This window comes from Falco naumanni, chromosome 9, assembly GCF_017639655.2.
Source record: "Falco naumanni isolate bFalNau1 chromosome 9, bFalNau1.pat, whole genome shotgun sequence".
In the NCBI taxonomy this organism is placed as follows: Eukaryota; Metazoa; Chordata; class Aves; order Falconiformes; family Falconidae; genus Falco; species Falco naumanni.
Window position 1 is genome coordinate 36,893,733 of NC_054062.1, and position 18,114 is coordinate 36,911,846.

General features: G+C 40.0%; 1 protein-coding gene across 4 annotated transcripts in view; it reads left to right on the top strand.

Annotated features, from left to right (window-relative positions):
- JMJD1C (jumonji domain containing 1C) overlaps nucleotides 1-18,114 on the top strand; it is a 153,517-nt gene that overhangs the window by 89,169 nt on the left and 46,234 nt on the right. For all 4 annotated transcript variants that reach the window (XR_005829634.1, XM_040606444.1, XM_040606445.1 and 1 more), the window contains one exon: nucleotides 16,722-16,827. Coding sequence is in view for 3 of the 4 variants with exons in the window: in XM_040606444.1 (XP_040462378.1) it covers nucleotides 16,722-16,827 (106 nt within the window). In the remaining variant the exon portion in view is untranslated. The remainder of the gene's footprint in view (nucleotides 1-16,721; nucleotides 16,828-18,114) is intronic.

An 18,114-nucleotide genomic window follows, 5' to 3' on the forward strand; every position in this document is an offset into this window, starting at 1 on the left:
AAGTGTAAATTCACCCTCAGAGTCCAGCCGCAATCTTCCAGATTCATTTTACAAAGCAAATACTCGTGCTAGTGTCTGTCCTTTGCCTGAAATCTATCAAGATCATGTCTCTGATAACGTTCATTCCAGTAACAGTAATCAGTCTCTTTTTGGCAGTGGATCATTTCTTACAAGATGAGCTGAGCAAAACAAATTGAATATACGAGAAGGACTGCCTTTTGTAAAACGGTCCTCTTGCCAGGTCTGGCTGGCAGTAACATAGTGATGCTGTATGCATTTTAGGTCCTTCGCTTCAAGGAGTATTGACTGACACAGAAGCACCTTAATTTGGAAAAGAGCATACAAATTGAAGGTGTCACTTTTGAAAATTTGTCACATGAACAGCTGGCTTTATAATATCTTGGTAGGTAATACTGTAATCAACAGCATTAGCAACTTCAGTTTTAATAGAGATGTTGACCAAAAACTGATACAAAGCAGTAGCTTGTGAAAAATTAGTTCTAGATACAAGCTTGGTCTCCTTGACTCTTGACGTCCATTTTTGACTTGTAGAGGACAGCTCTCTGTGAGAGGCGTGGTTGTTTCCCCCTTGTCGTGGAGCAAATGGCTACCTATTGAGGCCTGAGACGGAGGCTACTGATCTGCAGCAGTCATATGTAGTTCGGTGACAAGAGATGGCTAAATTGTTTTAACATTACAAGAAGGTTTCTGATGGAGATTTCATTTAAGTGCCTAGGCATAAAGAATCTGCATCTAAACTGGACAGTGCTCAGATACTGAATGCAGAAACACAAAATAACATTGAGCTCACTGATGAGTACTGCAAAGATTTCTTTATTTGGATGGTTATTAGGAAGTTTTAGAAATTACTTTAGAAATGTCTGGGGCTAGCAATGTTTCAATGCCAAGTTTTACGAGTAAATGGTACAGATAAGAGCCTTAATGAATGGTAATGTCTTTAGGAGAACAGAAACTTTTTTAAAATGTGCTAACTGAATTATGTGCCCAGCAGTGTGTTAGACACAAATATTAACTTGATCATTATGAGACTATTCTCTCCTGAAAGACGCCCGAAGTGGGAGGACTGTTTATATTAGTTTTGCTTATTATCTTTTGTTAATGCTGGAAATCACATTCCTAGCCTTCAGTTACTTTAATTAAAGTAGTTTTTACTTGTACCTTTTTTCTGGAAGGCCTTCCTTTTCTTTGCCGTGAAAACAGGTCCTAGATAAATCTTTGGTAAACTTTCTGTGAAGATCTGCTTTTCTAAAAAGAAAAAAAGGGCCTTTTTGTTCCCTTGTCTGGTTTGGAATACTATTAACCTGCTTATGAGCAGAAGACAGAACTGAGGAACCATTCTTGCAGAGATGAGTTAACTTTGAGTCATTCTAATTGTGTTTAGGTTTTGGTTTTAAGCTCTCATGGCTGCACATTTTCAATATGAAGTCTTTAGAGACCATGGCGATCTAAACACTTTTTTATTGCATTTTGCTGTTAGTGCCTAAAATTCCAGTACCTTTCTGCCAAAACAAACAAAAGTTCAAATCTGTTGGGAAGACTCCATTTCACTTCAGATACAGTTCTTAACTACTGAGTAATTTTTCCCATCGTTGTGTATATGTGTAATACCTAGTAATGGGCAGCAGATGGGCAATTGGTATGCATTCTCTTCAGATCAGTTCTGATCAAAAACCGCAGTGCCGTTTAACATAACTATTGGGCTAAAGGGATTCATGAATAAGGTGGTGCCTGTCCAGTTTAAAGGTGACAACTGCTCAAGGCAAAGAAAACAGCACACTTGGCATCCTTTTAGTCTTGGCAGGAAGAACAAAGTTGGAGTAGGCAAAGAACTAAATTACTGTTGTTACCAGAAGTGGTTCTTCAAGAACAAGAGTTTAAGAGACTATGGCAGGGCTGGCTGGGGAATCGTGAACCATGAATTCCCATGCCATGTCTGCTGTTTGCATAAATAAACATGTTTCAATTGTTAAGAGATTCAGCAATCTTCGTAAGAGCTAGATGAGTATCATTATTAAAAGTCGGGTATGCAGCTGTGCTATACTAGCAGTCTTCCATTTTTTTTTTCCGTTTCTTCTCAAGGTTTTCTATAGCAAGGATTACACTTGTCAGCGAAGTTGTTCTTTACAACTAAATGTGTTCTGTGTTTTTTGTTTTTCCTTATGTGTGTAATGCTTTGAATCCTGCCCTTTTGCATAAAAGTTCTTTGGATTCTGTATGTGTGGTGCCTTAAACACCAACCTACAACTTGCTTCCGGTGGCTTTTATCTCTGTTGCTTCGTAGAGGATACAGACAGTATTATTCTCTACGTGAAACCTGTGTGTGACCAGGAGTGACTCATTCATTAATCTGGGATGGTCAGACCATTTAGTCATGTAGTTCTTTTTATGGTGGTAACAAGGGGATCTTGAGGATAAAGCAGATATGAATGTTTGCCATGGTACTTTGCTTAGCAATGAAATGAAAATTCTTTTCTTGCAGGAAATGATAGAAATAAAATTTACAACATGCATTTTCTACGTCAGGGTAGTGTCTGTAGGAAATACAGTCTTGAAATGGGATGTGTACAGTCAGATCCTTAATACTTCTCTACTTTGTATTGCCAATATATCATGTATATTTTGTGATGAAGTGAAAATTGACATGTACTGAGTTTTATAGTGGTTCTTGCTATAGATTGAAAATGAACACACTTTCAAATATATCTGTTACTGAAATACATTAAGCAGAACTATAGTAAGCCTACACAAATACAGGCACGACCTAAATAATTAGAACTGAAAAGTTTCTGTAATAAGATAGTTGTACTATTCTGTGACAGCTATGTGTGTATTTGTTATGATACGTGTAGTAAGTTAAGCAGGAGCAAAGCTGATTGTGCCTTAATTTAAGCGTTGTAGTTTACTTGAAGGACTATAGATGGGGATGTGAAGCATTAAAGCTGAGCATATGGTATGTGTGACCTCATCAGTGTGGTGTTTTTGTCTGGGTGGTGTTTGGCAGTACCCGTCACGGGCACTATCGGGCTGAAGTGTGTGATTCTGCTGTTACTGGCCGAAGCAGCTGGAGTCAACTGCATTATTCTTTGGACAAGCAAATAAAGAATAACAAAAAGTGGTTTATATCATGTTTTTCCATAATAAAATACGCTTATGGAAAGAGCCAGAAAGACTCGTGTTTTGCCCAAGCAATGAGTGTATTTCAGCTGTGTGTCTGGATCAGGCAGAGCAGGGTGTGTGATAGATTATGTATTTCCATACACAAAATAAATACACATTTCACGTATGTATGATAATTTATTTCCAAAGGATTTGTGGGCACACAGCACAGGAACAAACGTACACAGCACTGGAACAAACGTGCACAGCTGAGACAGGGCAAAGAACTTGAATTAAGTTCCTTCACAATCATGACACTTCCTGCAAAGAGGGTATTTCTCCACTGAAGGAAGGAAGTGGAAGGGTGTGCACACAGCCTTCAAAAAGTTCTCCTGCATGTTGGGTTTAAAAAAAAAAAAAAAAAAAAAAAAGAACAAACCCTGCCAAGAGGGAATCAAGAACACACTTCAGTTCTTCTCTGTGGCGAAATGTCTCTTTAAGCCACCCTACTTATATTGTCCTTCAGACCAACTATTTTTTTAAGACAAGACTGGTTGCCATAGTGTTTCAAAATGGTAAGGTCTTGCCTGTCTACCTCTGTGCTGAAGGTTGCAGATGTAAAGATAGGGCACTGAGAAATCCCCTGTGGGAGGTGTTACATGCACAGTGATAGGCATGTGTACTTTGTTCTTTTTCTAACTGTGCATTGCACATTTGAGGGCTGACAGGTCAAATGTCTTAACACACCTTAAAGATTGTTGAAGTAATAAACTTTCTGGCTAATCATGAAGTGGGTACCTTGGATTCAGGATCCAATACTGCATTAATCTTACTTGATCTATTAGAAATTCAAGTTTCGAATGCCATGAAGTAAGTGTTGAGAAAAGGGCATTGTGCAGCTCCAGTACCCACCTTTTCTGTTTATTATGGGCAGACGTGGGGTATTTTAGGCCTGGATGCTTTTGGGTTTCATGACTTGTTTGCTCTTAAGAGCAAGCCAATGGTGTTAGCAGGGCTTGTGTAGTAATGACTTGTGCACGTAAAAAGTTCTTCAAACATTTTGAAACAGGGATAAAATAATATTTTTCTGTCGGTATTTTAAGTACCCCATAATCACACACGCACTCCTCTTTCAGACTTCTCTTACTTTAAACTTCAGGCTTAAAAATAGCTACTGCAGCTGAAAATTGCTTTTCCCATAAACTTGTACCTCCACTGACTGGGCAGGCAGGAGCTTTTGGGTTGGTCCCACCCTTTGAGGTTGACAAAAGCTGCTCGGGAACTCCTGGTGCTGGCCAGCTGGCCGCCCTGGCTGTCATTTCTCTCCTCCCGCTTTCGTTTCTTCCATGGGCGACAGAGATGCACACAACTTTCTGCATCTTTAACTCTTCTCAGCGTTGTGTTTAAGAGCTGTCTTTATTCTTTCCCGTGTCTCTGGTGTCTGGACCACCCATAAGCAGTCCAGCTGGCTTCTCTGGCAGCGTTGTGGAGAGGGATGGTCTAAACAGCTTGTTACCGACACATCTATGTTTAAGTGTGCAGATCCAATGTGAGGGGAGGCAAAAGGCTGTAGCCAGCTAGAAGTGGGTCAGATGACTCATACCATCCCTCGCTCCCAGTTACACATGTGGGACAGAAGAGTCATCAGAGTACTCGCAAAGAGAGGAATGAGGGAGGAGGGATTGGCACCCTCCTTTTGTAGAGTCAGATGTATGTTGTCTCTCCTAAGCCTGTATTTGTGCCTGCCTTTGAAAAAGAGCTGCTTCCCTGAGGACCTTGTCTGTCGTTAATCTCAAAATACACGGAATAAAATTGTACCTTTCTGTTTTACCTTGATTTCTTACGAAATGAAGGGTTTTAGTAATTTTTCTATTTCTCTCAGCGAGGTTTGATACAGGAGTGGAGTTCTTCCAGATCTGACAAGCCTTAGGGAAATCAGCAGTGTGGAAGGGAGGCCATCAGTCAGCAGGTGGGTGGTTTAGCTGCCACAAATACATGTGGCTCCTCCAGGTAGTAGGAGGGAGTTCAGGTGCAACTGCTGAAGGCTATGGGAAGGTGCGCAAGGAGGAAGGGGAAGGTGTTGTGAGGTCCCTGGAATAAGCTGAGATTGCTATAGTGGAGGTAGGCCTCAGATCCAAAGGAAAACAGGTTTCCTTCCACTGTCATAGAGAAACTTTATTTACTCTTCCTACGATTTTTCAAAAATCACGGTTGATTAAATTGTTTGACTTCATTAATCCTACTCCAGGAGGTAGCATTGAAGTAAACAATTTAAAAGTTAAGAATTGAGAACAGATGAAACAAAACTTGCTTCTTCTTCGAAGGTGAAGATCAAATCCTTTCACTGAAGTATCTTAGTACTTCTCAAAAGCAGTTTTGGGATTACTGAATTTACAACTCCATCCAGTGTCTCTGGGTAAGGAACTTCCCGTGTTTCATCACAAATTATTACTTTTTTCACCAGTAAAGGCCTGTGGAAAATACTGCACAGTAGGAAGAGTGGGGGCACCTTAACCTTGGTTCTGTGTCCTTAAAATTTCCAATCTTCATATTTGATTTATTAAAAATTAATTGATTTCAAATGAAATGTTATTAAAAAGTTTAAATATTTTTTCTTATGTGATATTCTTGAACAACACTGTTTTCGTGATCTAGACACAAAGTCAGCTCCTAGAGAAGTCTGTTCCACTTTATAACCAGATGGTGCTTTACCATCATGTTCTTGCTTTCCCAAGTAGTTGCTGTATGTTGGGACTGCGAATCCTTAGTGCTTTGGGGAACTCTGAAGTGAGAAGGAGGGTAAAATCTCTCTGTTGTTGCATGAGAGTGCTTACCTAGGGAGGGAAGAAGAGCAGATCTTCCTGCATTTCAGGTAGGGGGGAAACTTGAGTTTCATTCAAATGTGTTCTCTCCAGAATTTAGCTTTAGCTTGACATGATAAGCACAACAGCTCATTCGATGAGGTGCTTGTGGTATTCTTTGCTTTCGTTCCTTCCTATGACATTGCTTTGTTCAGAGCTGCTGCTCTGGAACTTTTTCTTACAAGATGTATTTTTGAAATTACACCTAATAGAAGCACTAATTTGTAGTCTGGGGTTAGTGCTTCATAAGAACTGCTCCACAGCCTTCAGCAAGCTGCAGTTAGTAGAGGTTGAGAGCTATAGCAGTTCCAGGTGTGCATATGGAATTCCTTTTCCAGGCCAGACATCTGGGGAGAAACTCAAGTAGTCTTATACAAACTTGGTTTTTTTTTTTTTAAATTAAAACCAAATACAAATCTTACTATTTTCTTAGACATTGGAAAAACTTTACTAATAAGAAGTGCAGTATTTGTTTTGATGTAGAGGGCTTGGTGTACAGTGCATTTCCTGATCAAGCTTAGTTTCTTTTTAACAGTGTACTACGAATACAGTTCTAAAGTTTTTATTCACTACCATTGTTTGTAAATACTTTCCCCTGCTTCAGTCTAGCAAACATTTCCTGTATTTTGAATGAAATTAAAATTAACTATTCCTGTTTTTTCCCCTGCATCCCCCTCTTCTTGTGTGTGTCTGCCAGCATTACTGGGAGTAGTATTTTAGTATGCTTTTGCTGAGCAAGTGGGTTTGAAGCACAGTAATTTCTGTGCATCTCTCATTATTCTGTACTTTATGATTTTAGTAGTGAATTTTAAGCATAGAGTTTAGAAACTATTTCAGCCATAGGTGCTAGGGGTTTACCAAATGTGAATGTTTTCTTCCCTTTTTCTATCTTCTTTTCACCACTCTATGCCACTTTGGTATGTGGTAGGTAAAGTCAGGTTAAAGCAGTATAAGGATGCATTAAGATTTGCTGGCTTGTGTGGTGCTTGACAGGCTACCCCCCCTCAAGTGGTGTAGTTCAGTCTTCAGTTATGTTTTAACAGGAATTTTTTGATTGTGTGTGCTAGTAGATTTGTCGATGGAAAATATTGTGAAATAGATGAGCGCTGTATCAAATTTAAACTGAATGACTTTCCTAAGTTTACCCCAGGGAGCTTATTGCGGCAACAACTGAAATGCGCCTGTTTTCTTATTAGCAATTTAATCTTTCCTCTTTGCAAGACCATTATTCATCTGTTCCATAAAAGGCATAGCCACTGCTTTCTCCAGAGTTGCAGAGAGCTGTAGTGTTAATCCAAATATGATATGCACTCCAGCTGGTCAGACCTCTGTTATTTATAGGGAAAATTCCTAAAATGGCTCCAGCAGGTCAGAACAGACCTCTTTGCAGAAAAAAAGCACACGATGATGGCTGCATTGCTTCTGATACGGTGTCTTGGAGCAGAGGCAGCATTTCCACGTTTGCACAGTGATGGGCTCACTGTTGTATGCCCAGCCAGGCAGTTGGAGAGTCTGCACCGTATGCCTGAGACAAGAGATTGTTCTTCTGAATGAAATTCTGCAAGAAAATGTGCTAATTGTTTTCCTAGCCCAGATTCATTGCTTCTGTGCAGTGCTGCCTTAAATCCTACCAGAAATTTAACTGTGTAAAGCTCTGTGCAAATACAGTGTTCTTGTTTAAAATGTGAGAGAAATGTGTTTTATTCTGAATTGCTTTCTTATTATCAGCATGTGGGCCAACTGTGTTACATCGCACTATCCTAAGAAACACATTTTCAAACAAACCCTGGAAAACCACTTGAAAATGGAACATCAATGTAATAGTAATTAAGTGGACCAAACTCCACTGAAGCTGGCTTTCAAGAATATTTTGAAGATGTCTGATGTATTCTTTTCTCTTAACGTAAAAAAAGCAGTTAAGGTATTTTTATTTTTGGGAAGAATTTGTATTCTGCCCATAACCCTCACAAGTTACAGTGGGAAAAGAACTGGAAAGTTGTATGTTCCCAGAGCTCCTACTTGATAAATAGGAGTGAGGATATTTGCAGAACAGACTGGGTAGCTTTGTGGCTGCTGGCAATCTAAGTTGGTGGTTAGAGCAGAGTGTCATTTGCAGGAGCCAGGTACTCTGGTGCACGATTCTAGGAGGTGGTGTTGACTCTAGGAGTTGTCGTCAGCCTGCCACGTATTGGATAGTGTTTTAATTTTCTTCTGCAGATTTGAATTGAGAGACCTTTGTTTTTTAATACAGTAAGCTCTTACTTACCAGTAGTCCCATCAAAGAATACTGTGTTGCCGAGTAATGCAACTGATAAAAAGATTTGATGAAGGTAGCTACCATGAGATAAGAGATTAATTATCTAGTTTGTCATTTTCTCTGGTGATGGTATACAGCTTTCCAACTCTGCCAGTTCAAGCTGGCACAAGTAACTTCTGTCCCTGATGCAAGGAAGATGCGCCTTCTCCAAAATGGTCAGTCTTGGAGCAAGAACTGATTTCTTAGTTTGATTTCTGGAGGCATTAGACTGCCTTTTTAGCAGCCCACTGGTTCAGACAACTGATTATCAACAGAATGTACTTTGGTTTTGCTTAAAGACACCTCTATCTGTACCGATTGGTCTTCAGCTGATAATGATTTGGGGGAGTTGTTAGATACCTTCTGAAAGCTGTTCACAGGGTATCTGGGTCTCAGTTTAAGTTTTAATATCAATGTACAAAGGATTTTTTCTCCAATCTACTCACTTGACTGCTCTCCTTGTTAGCATCAACTTCACTCTGCTAATTGCTTGCTTCAGGGACGTGTCTGCACTTTGAGGTTTCTTTTCCCATAGTGGCATTTAGTTGCTTGGTAAGTGACTCAAAGGCTTGTTCCAGTATCACCACATGACGTGGGAGTTACTGGCTGAGTCGGGTAGGACCAGTACTCCCTCCCTGTTTTTCTTAGGAGTAGATAAAACAAAACGCAAAATTAGGACAAAGTTGCATATTGCTGAGATAGTGGTGATAAATTTATGGAGCCTACAGTGAGGAAGGGGAAGGAAATGTAATTCAGTGCAAAAGCAAATGTACAGCTGTGTCATCAAAATGAAGAAGATAGATACGGAGCAGTGCTACTATTTGCTTGACCTTTCCTTTGTTTGTACATGGAGAATGTAAGTAGTAGAAGTACACTGCACTGCAGTCCTTCAAATGGAAGCTGACAGCCCACCAGGTTTGTTGGGTAGGAGCCACTTGTGTGGGGAAGTCTTTAGATCAGATGTTAAAAGGGAACGTCTGGCACTCCAGGAGATTTTGCTTTTCTGATCCAGATTGTCCCAGCTGCTCAAAGAGAGGGTGACATAACCCATGAGCATAAGGGTCATCGGGTTTTTTTTAATCTCTCTTTTCAAATGCAAAACTGTTGTAGAAGTCACTAGAGCAGTTTTTAGGTTGTTTTGTGACAATGTCTGCCTGGCCCAGGTTTGGTTTTGCTTATCTGTTGGTGGCTGCTTGCTTCCCTGCTGCGTGCTTGTTCCGTATGCTGCTCTTGTCCCTTCTGCCTTTCTGTACTTGATTGTCATCTACAGATAGAGGAATTAACAAACTGACTTGTAAAAATTGAGCTTTCCCATGTGCCCATTTCACCTGAGGCACTGGGAGTCTTATAGGAAGGCAAATATCTCTGTTTATTTTTGTGTTTGTAAGTTAAAATCCAGGAGAATACTATGAGTCAGATTTTTTTCCTGTATGTTTATGTTCCTAACTTTAATATATTTTCCATAGGATAATCTTTCGTGTTTTTAATAGAAATTTATGGTATTCTTAGGGGGGTGAGTTATTTCTCTAGAACTGAGCTAATTGGTGCAATGATGCTTCTTCAAGCCTGAAATCATGACTTGGAGAAGTGTGTGCAGCCCTGCTCCCCTAATTCTCAAACCTGCTAATTAAAATTTTAAAACCAGTATCAACTCTTTGGTTGTTGAACAGGGGAAATGAGGAAGGAAGTAGGAGTGTGTGGGGAGAAGTATGAAGCATAGGGAAGAGTGGGGAGCAAAAGAGAACCTGGTGATAGCTTTTCCTGAGGGTTGTTAAGTTTCCTGACAATTGGAATGACTTTTTTTTTGAATTTTTAGTCATTTTTCCCCGCTGTGGGTTTAATTTTCTAATTATAGAAATGTAGTCGTTGCTGTTATACAATGAAAATAATCCATAATCTTAAATGTTGGTGGTCTGAAATACCTATGAACATTTGTCCTTGTTGGAGCAGTGCGTTCAGAGCCCCTCGTTGGGAAGGAGTTAGTTATCCCTGCTCTCTCGCCTGGCCTCTCTGCACGTCGGCTGGGCGTCCCTGCCATCCCTGCCTTCCCTCATGCGGTGTGCACAGGTGTGCATCTGTGCACGTGCGAGCAGGGCTGACCTCAGCTCGACTTTCTCGCTGGTAGGGGTGAGGGTTGTGCCTTCAAGCTTGACTTAACTGGTTCAGATGTAGCCCAGCAGCTGCCGGGTTTGAATGAGGTAAATTGTGACTGTGCGCTCAGAACAGCAGAAAATAGGTCAAGTGTGGGTTGGGTTTACATGGAAAGCGCTAGCGTCGCCTGGTAAGCCTAAGCCTCTTCTCTCAGCTCAGACAAAGCCGTTTAAGGTAAACTGGGAAGTTATGATCTCCCCAAAAAACTCTCTAGCTTTCCGTATCCTTGGTGTTTCTGGCTGGTGTTGCCTTTCATGAGAAGCCTGGAGCGGGAGGGAGGTTGCCCTAGTTGCAAGGGCAGGCAGTGGGTCAGGTCGATGTGTTCCCCCTGGAGCGGTCCCCGCTGGAAAGACGATTCTCTGCTGGCTTGTGCGCAGCAGCACAGCCCTGCAGCCATCAGTGCCTCTCTGACCTCCTGCCCACCAGCTGCAGCGGCGTGGCAGCTGGGGTAGCCTTTCACTTGTCAGGAATAAGGAATATACTGTTTACCAGTGGTTTGTGCCTGCATATGTGTCTAGAAAGATGGGTGAAGCAACAGAAGATCTGTATATTTTTGTCTCAGCTAAATGTGGTGATTTCCCTGTAGGGTTTTGGTGTGGTCTGTGTGGCATTGGCAGCGCCTGTGCCTGGCCAGTGATACCTTTGGGGGCGTGTTAGTTGCCGCCAATTTTTTTGTTTTAGTTAGACTCATCTTTTTGCCACTGGAAAAAAAGTCTTGCAGCATAGCAGAAGGGTACTGCCAATTAATAGGTGATGTTCTTGTTGAGATCTTTGGTATTCTGCCCATCCAGATTTTATGTCACTGTTTTGTTTTATGTAGGTTTTTTTCCCCAGCTCACTCTAATGTCAGGTAGGACATCATCAAGATTGAAGTTTCATTAAAAACAACACTGGTAGAGATTACAGATCACTGATCTGTCAGGTGACAAAACCAGTGAAAGATAAAAGGAGGAAGAAAAAAGGAGGATGGCTAGTTATCAACGAATGAAAATAAAGACAGAATTATACAAACCTTTCAAACAAGGGGTAAAAATATACATGGATGTGCTTGAGGCTGGGTACAGGTAAGGTAGGTATTTAAGTATTCTTTTTCTTTTAATGGCAGAAAATAATCTTCCAAAACATGGCATTAGAGGACTAGTATAAATTCTCAGCAGTTTAGATTTTAAAACCAGTACTTTTTGCTGCTGCTGCTCTCAGAAGACTGTTGTGGCAGTCTGTAGACAGATGTTGACTTATCTTGTTCCTTGTTCCTTGGTTTTCAGACTGCAGTTTTGAAATTTAATTTCTATGCAGCTGAAGTTCCATGCAGTTGTAAAAATTATTTGGTGTAAAAAGAAAGAAAAAAAAAAGGGGGGGGGGGGGAATGTGTGTGAGGGGCTCAATTTTATGAAAACTGGTTTGAAGATGTTCACTCACGGAAAAACAGCAAGCTGAAGGTTCAAGCTTTCGACACTTTGATCTCTGAATTTAAATATGTCCCTCTACCATTAAAGTGCTAACAAAGTGCTTATTCCCATGTGCAGCGCATACTGTGTAAACATTGTAAACAGGACTCTCAAGTTGGTTATGTACTAGTTTTCATTTAATTCATGTCCTAAATTATCAGAAAACCTCTAAGCAGCCAGAGGAAGCTATAGTTAATTAAGCCACAGATGGTGAGGACTAATGTGGTGTTGACCTTTGCGAGGACTGCAAAATCTACTTAGTCTTTCTCTGTAAAACACTAGCTGAAATGAGTTCCTACTGATATTAAAAAGATGTCCTTGATGCATTGAAGCCAAATGCAGAGACACTGTGGCCAAGAAAGGTGCTTTCCCAAAGAAACGCGTGCTAGTTCCTTGCATGGCATGTGTTGAGATTTTGTCTTCAGGGCTCCAATTTAAGCCTTTTTAGTTGCAAAAGCCACTCTTTTCCAAGACTGGTTTTCCTGGAATGCATTTTGCCAATTTTCCTCTTCTCCATCACTGAAAATGAAGAGTTGACAGCTGACTGGACTTTCTACACCTTCCTATAAGCAGCATGCAGCCTGTGCAGTGGGAGGTAGGAGTGGCTATTAGAATCCACTTTTTAGTTGTTTTGTGCTCCAGGGTTTCATGTTTCCATTTATAGAACTCATTTCTGCCCCTCAAGTCTGTGAAGAATGACTTGGAGAAGTATTTTAAAATTCTGAGGAAACATCTCTCAGTAGTTCAGGTCGTGTTGGGAAGGTAGAGAGCTGTGGAAATGTGCAGGCGGTCCCTCCACAGACGTGCCTGGCTGCCCAAATCAGAAAAGGAGCCTGTGGCCATTTGAGCCTTTCAGAAAGCACTTTGCATGGTCTATGGGCAACAATGCAAGTTCAGCTCATCCAGGGATGCCTCTCAGTGTCTTGGACATTATTTTGTTTGTGAATGTGGCTTGAGTAGGGGAATTCTGCACATATTTGGATTTTGTCTAGTTTTTCTGTGGGTACTGTCTTTGAAATTCTTGCTTGATCGTGACTTAAAGGAGTTTCAAAGTATTACAAGTGATCTGCACTTGTTCACTTGTGGTTTTGTATGATAAATTATGTTTGTCTGAATAACCTCTCTAAAAATGCTTCTCTGAACAAAGATTTCTACTTTCTGGTTAGAGCAGTGTGATATGTTAGCCCAGTGGTATGGTCTGTTGTTTCCAATCTGCTCTATCCTTTTGCATCAGAAGAAAGAACAGATGTACTCAAATAAACACTGGGTCACTTCATTATCTGGGAAAATTTTATTCTTTATTCTTCTCATGATTTCCTAGGAGTTGAGCATGTCCCCATTGGTAGGAGTTGCCACCTAGAGAGACATGCAGCTTACTGAAGTGTTTTTTGGATAATTCAGCAGAAAGTCCACTCCACCAGAAGTGAACTTCTCTTTGGACTGGAAAGAAGGAAGAATAGCAGCAAAAATAAAAAAAAAAAAAAAAAAAATGGTTTGCCAAGCTTCTGATAGTCACATTGCTTCATGTGACTGTCTCCTAGAAGGGCAGGAAGGTTTATCTCAACCATATCTTTCTAGCCCATATGCCCTTTGTCTTCCCAGTGTTACATATAGTCGTTTGTGGAGCAAGGGATGTTGCCATACGAAGTACATAAAGAGCTTCGTACAGTAGATTTGAAGAAGAAAATTTGCAGTCCCATTTCTTTGATTGGCATTCTGATTTGCATTTTGTAAGGATTTCAAACCAGCATTAACATCCTCCTGGAGGGAGGTATTCAAGGACTCGTGGAAAAACTAGTCTAGGAGAGGGTACCATACTTGTGTGAGCAAATCTGCTTTCAAATGAGGAAAAGTCTGGAGGATAATCCTACAGGGCATTTAATTTTTCTGTGGGTTAGTCTGTCAGTCTTGCTACTTTGACCAAGAAGGAGGGGAAGACTGAAGGTCATAATTGCCAAGGTTCAAATCTGTAGACGGATTTGTTTCTTGAGCAATAAAAGTACAGGGTAATGAAAAAGACTGGGCACTGCAGACTCATCTGCTCGTCTTCAGTGCTAAGATGGGGAAGGGACTGCAAGTCACCAGCCGTCTTTGTTGCCCCATCTCCCTGGTTTTGCCAAAGTTTGTGGTGTGCACTAAACAGCGTCTTAAACCATCATCTTATAATTTAACACATTACACATTTAATTTCCTGGGTTTTAGATGTTCAGATTTAAGATTAATGGTGGCAGGTGGTCAGTCACAGCACACACATTTTTTCGTAGATATATGTACACAAAAGAACAGAATTTTTGAGATTTCAGGAAGCTTTTTTATAGCATCTTGATACTGAGCTTCAGTTGTCAGTTACAATTTTGCATTGCTGTACTGATTTCTATTGAAATGTTTATGTCTAGAAGCAGAACACTTTTTTTGTGGGGATGGGGTGGGGCAGTGTTTGATGATACGTTCAATGTGTATTTTGTGTGTATCTGTATTTAGAAACCCTGGGTTCCTTTCGATATCCTGTACGTAATCCCGGTCATACCTACATGCAGTTTGTGTAACAGATCTTTGACCTCACTTGTGCCTTCTGTAGCTCACGTTTGAGATGAGCTCATCTTTCTTCAAGAGTGAGGAAAGTAGTACAAAATGCAGTTTGCAGTCTCCTTTTCTAAGTGTTCACGTGAAACGCACTCAATCAAAGGTACTGGTAAGTCGTGCACCTGAATAGGAGAAAGAACAGAAAAGGTTCAAATGCACTCTCTGTAGGTTGACCAGTATCTTCAGAGTCAGGTTCAAAGAAGTCAAAGATGCTTAGGAAGGATGTGAAATCTTAAAAAAAAAAGAAAAGCAGTGTGCATTGCCTTCAGAAACACATGAAAAGTGTCTCAAGATGACACAGAGGCTCAAAAACTTTGCATAAAGGACTCATCGAAGTAGAATAATGTTAAGACTAACAGGTCTGACTTCATGGTACCTAATCAGTGTGTATAGTCTTGAAATGAAGATACAGATTTTCTTAACTGTGACTGAAGGAATTACTAAGAATGTTTGACGTCTGCGTGTTAACTGTATTTTTAAGTCAGCCAGACAGACAGACTTCCAGTATTGCAGTGCCTCAGTCTGTTGCTTAGGTCTAATGCTTTTGGATCTGAGAGGGGAAATTTTTGTTACAGGAATCTCTTGCAGCTGCTGTGAAAGAGAGTGCATGGGAAGGAGGACAGATGAATGATCATCACACATCTCCAGTTTCAGAATCTGTTGGGTTCCCTTGGCAAAGCATTTCCTCTTTCCAGTGGTGGTGTTGCTTTTGTATGTAGGATCAATGCAAAAATGGATTTACACGGGGGAAGTAGAACAACTAATACACTTTGTGGAATGACTCAGGAGAGGAGGTGTTTTGCTAGTCTGCTATCCTTGAATAAATTCTAGTGCTGACCTTCTTGGGCTTCTGGTAATGCTAGCAATGTATACTTCACCTAGCTGGTGGTAGAGGTCCTGTTGATCTTGCCCTTCACTTTGTTCCACTTTACATGTATTAAAACAATCATCTTGAGCATTCCTTTTGGATCCGAGGCCATATCCTTTTCAAAAGCAAAAGGAGAGTGAGTGATTTTCTCTTGGTAACTGAAGCATTGATTCTTTCTCCATAACGGAGCACACAATCTTCAAGTGTCAGGAAGTGAATTTTGAATTTGAGATAGACATCCTGTGAACAGTGGGTTAGCAGGAGTAATCTCATCCAGATGAATAGAGAGAAATTGCTCGTGTCACTTGAGGGCCTGGCAGCAATGCACAATTCCCTGAGTGTTGCTTGTATCTTTGTATTCTATGGATGGAGCTCTTCATAATAAATTGTAAAACATCAAGGAACTTGTTGGAGATCAAGGAAAGAAATTACTTGATCTCAGCTGCAGCACTGATAAAACATTTTACATTTTGTATGTGGAGTATTGCTCTGATTATTTTAACTGTCTGAAGTTCTCTTGGCACAAATGCATGTTCCTGCAGCTCAAGGATTTCCTAGGCCATCTTTGCATGAGGAGTCGCCAGGCGTGGTGCAGATTTATTTCACTGCCACAGCCTCAAAAGGCAGAAATAGCAAGTTTGCTCTGAAGTAGAGAAATAGATACTCCCAAGAGTCTAGAGGTGAACGGTGACTTAAGCCGCGCTGTCTAAAATACGAATAAGATCTTGTGCCTAGTTTTTCCGTGTTAGGACAACAGTGCCACCAAATGTGTCTTAATTTCCCAGATGATGTCCTATTTAAATAGTCAAAAATAATCTTTTCCAGGAGGACTGAATATAATAAAAAATTGAAGCATGTCTTATTTGGAATTGCCTAATTAACAAAGACCTACATATTTGAAAATCAGTAATGGTGTTTCTCTCAGAATGTTTGTTTCTCTTAAAATACAGCTATCTCTTACGCATTATCTTTGTGGATTTTATAGCTATGTTTATGCTCAATATGTCCGTACTAAATTTTATAGATATGAAAAACAGATACTTATTTTTTAAATTCATTTAATCGTTTAAATTCTTTCTGCATACCTGTAAACGCTGAAGTCTTTAGAGGGCAATTTTAGCTTGTAGCAAGACAGTATTTATGAAAGTGTGATCCTATTAATAGCTTACAAGTCTGGCCACATGTGGGGTCTGACATACCATGTTCCCATGAAATAACTTCTAGCACTATGTTATGCTTTTAAGTTTTTTCTAAAAATAACACAGGGATTTGTAGGCAATCAGTAAAATTAGCATAAAACTACTTAATATTGTACTCTTGAAATACATCTAGGAAATTAAACAGAAATGTTACAAGTAAACATAACATATGGTTCTTTTTTTTAATCTCTACTTTAGGACGACGTAGACAGTCTAAACCCAGTTCTCAGGGATAACCCGCAGTTACATGAGGAGGTAAAAGCCTGGGTAAAGGAACAAAAGGTTCAGGAGATTTTTATGCAAGGTAATTATGTGGGAAATTCTGTTATTTCTATTCTGTGTTAGCTAGTTTAAGGCCATTAGTTGTGTTGGACTCATCTCATAGTATTTGTGATATAATGGAGAATATATTTCTGACTTGGAAGTTATTTTTGGAAGTATTTGTTAATACAAGAAAACAAGACTATGTAAAAAGCTGTGCGTGACTTCTTCAGACTGTTCATAACGTGTTTGATGTTTTGGTGATTACAGCAGAAGCTGAATATCATGAGTCTGAACGTAGGTATTTTATAAAGTTTGTTGTGAAAATAAGCGCGTATGAATGGCAACCACACACCTTTTAGCATGTTTAAAACTGTTGTGTGCTCTGTTAGTGTTACTATTACGTGTGATAACTTCTCAGATACCTGCCTGTTCTTGTAGTTATTCACAGCTCTGTCACAGATGAATACTTTCAGATCTCCACCCCACACCCTCAGCCCCCGATTGAAAAGTGCCTTTCAGATCAGTTACAGTTTTGTAACTCTGTTCTAATGCTAGAAGGTTGCAGCAAATGCATACATCATTTTTTACACTGTAGCTACAAGTTAGGTGAAAACTAGTATGAATTAGAATAAATTATTTTGGCTCAGTCTTGCTGATAATAAAAATGTATATGCATTTGTGCAATATATTCATTAACTTTCTGCAGAACTGACAGACAGCTCTACAGAGGCATTCCTAGCTATGGGGGGCAGAAACTAACCTCTGTAGGATCTGGGTTAAAATAAAATTCCCAGGCAAGCAGCGAAGCAGTTTCAGGACAAAAATGCTTAAGCATTCTGTAAATTAAGATTGGGAGGGGAGCAGTAAATAATCTGGTATTTTAAGGATGGCACTGAGGTTTGCTTACTGTCCCTTTGATAAAACTAAGGTTAGAAAACCAAAAGAATGTGGTAAGTATAATATCCATGTTACAGTTAAAAATGTCTGTCTTTCCTTCTGTGGAGTTTCTGATTTGACTAATGCGATTGTATGGGCCACAGAGAAAGCATGCTGAAAAAAGCAATCTGTGGAATTGTGTAGATAGGAAGTTCGTATGTCGGTGTTAGTGATTTTAGATTCTATCATAATACCCTCAGATACAACATGAACAACATGAGTTAGTAGTCTGTTGGTGAAATTTGCAGGCAGAACTAGATTGAGAGGTGATGTGAAATCAAATTAGGGCTATAGGAAAAGGAAACTAAAATTGAGCTGGCTGTTGTATTTCATTAGAGTAACAATACTAAGAAAATTACAAAAGCTTTTCTGTACACTGGCACAGACTCAA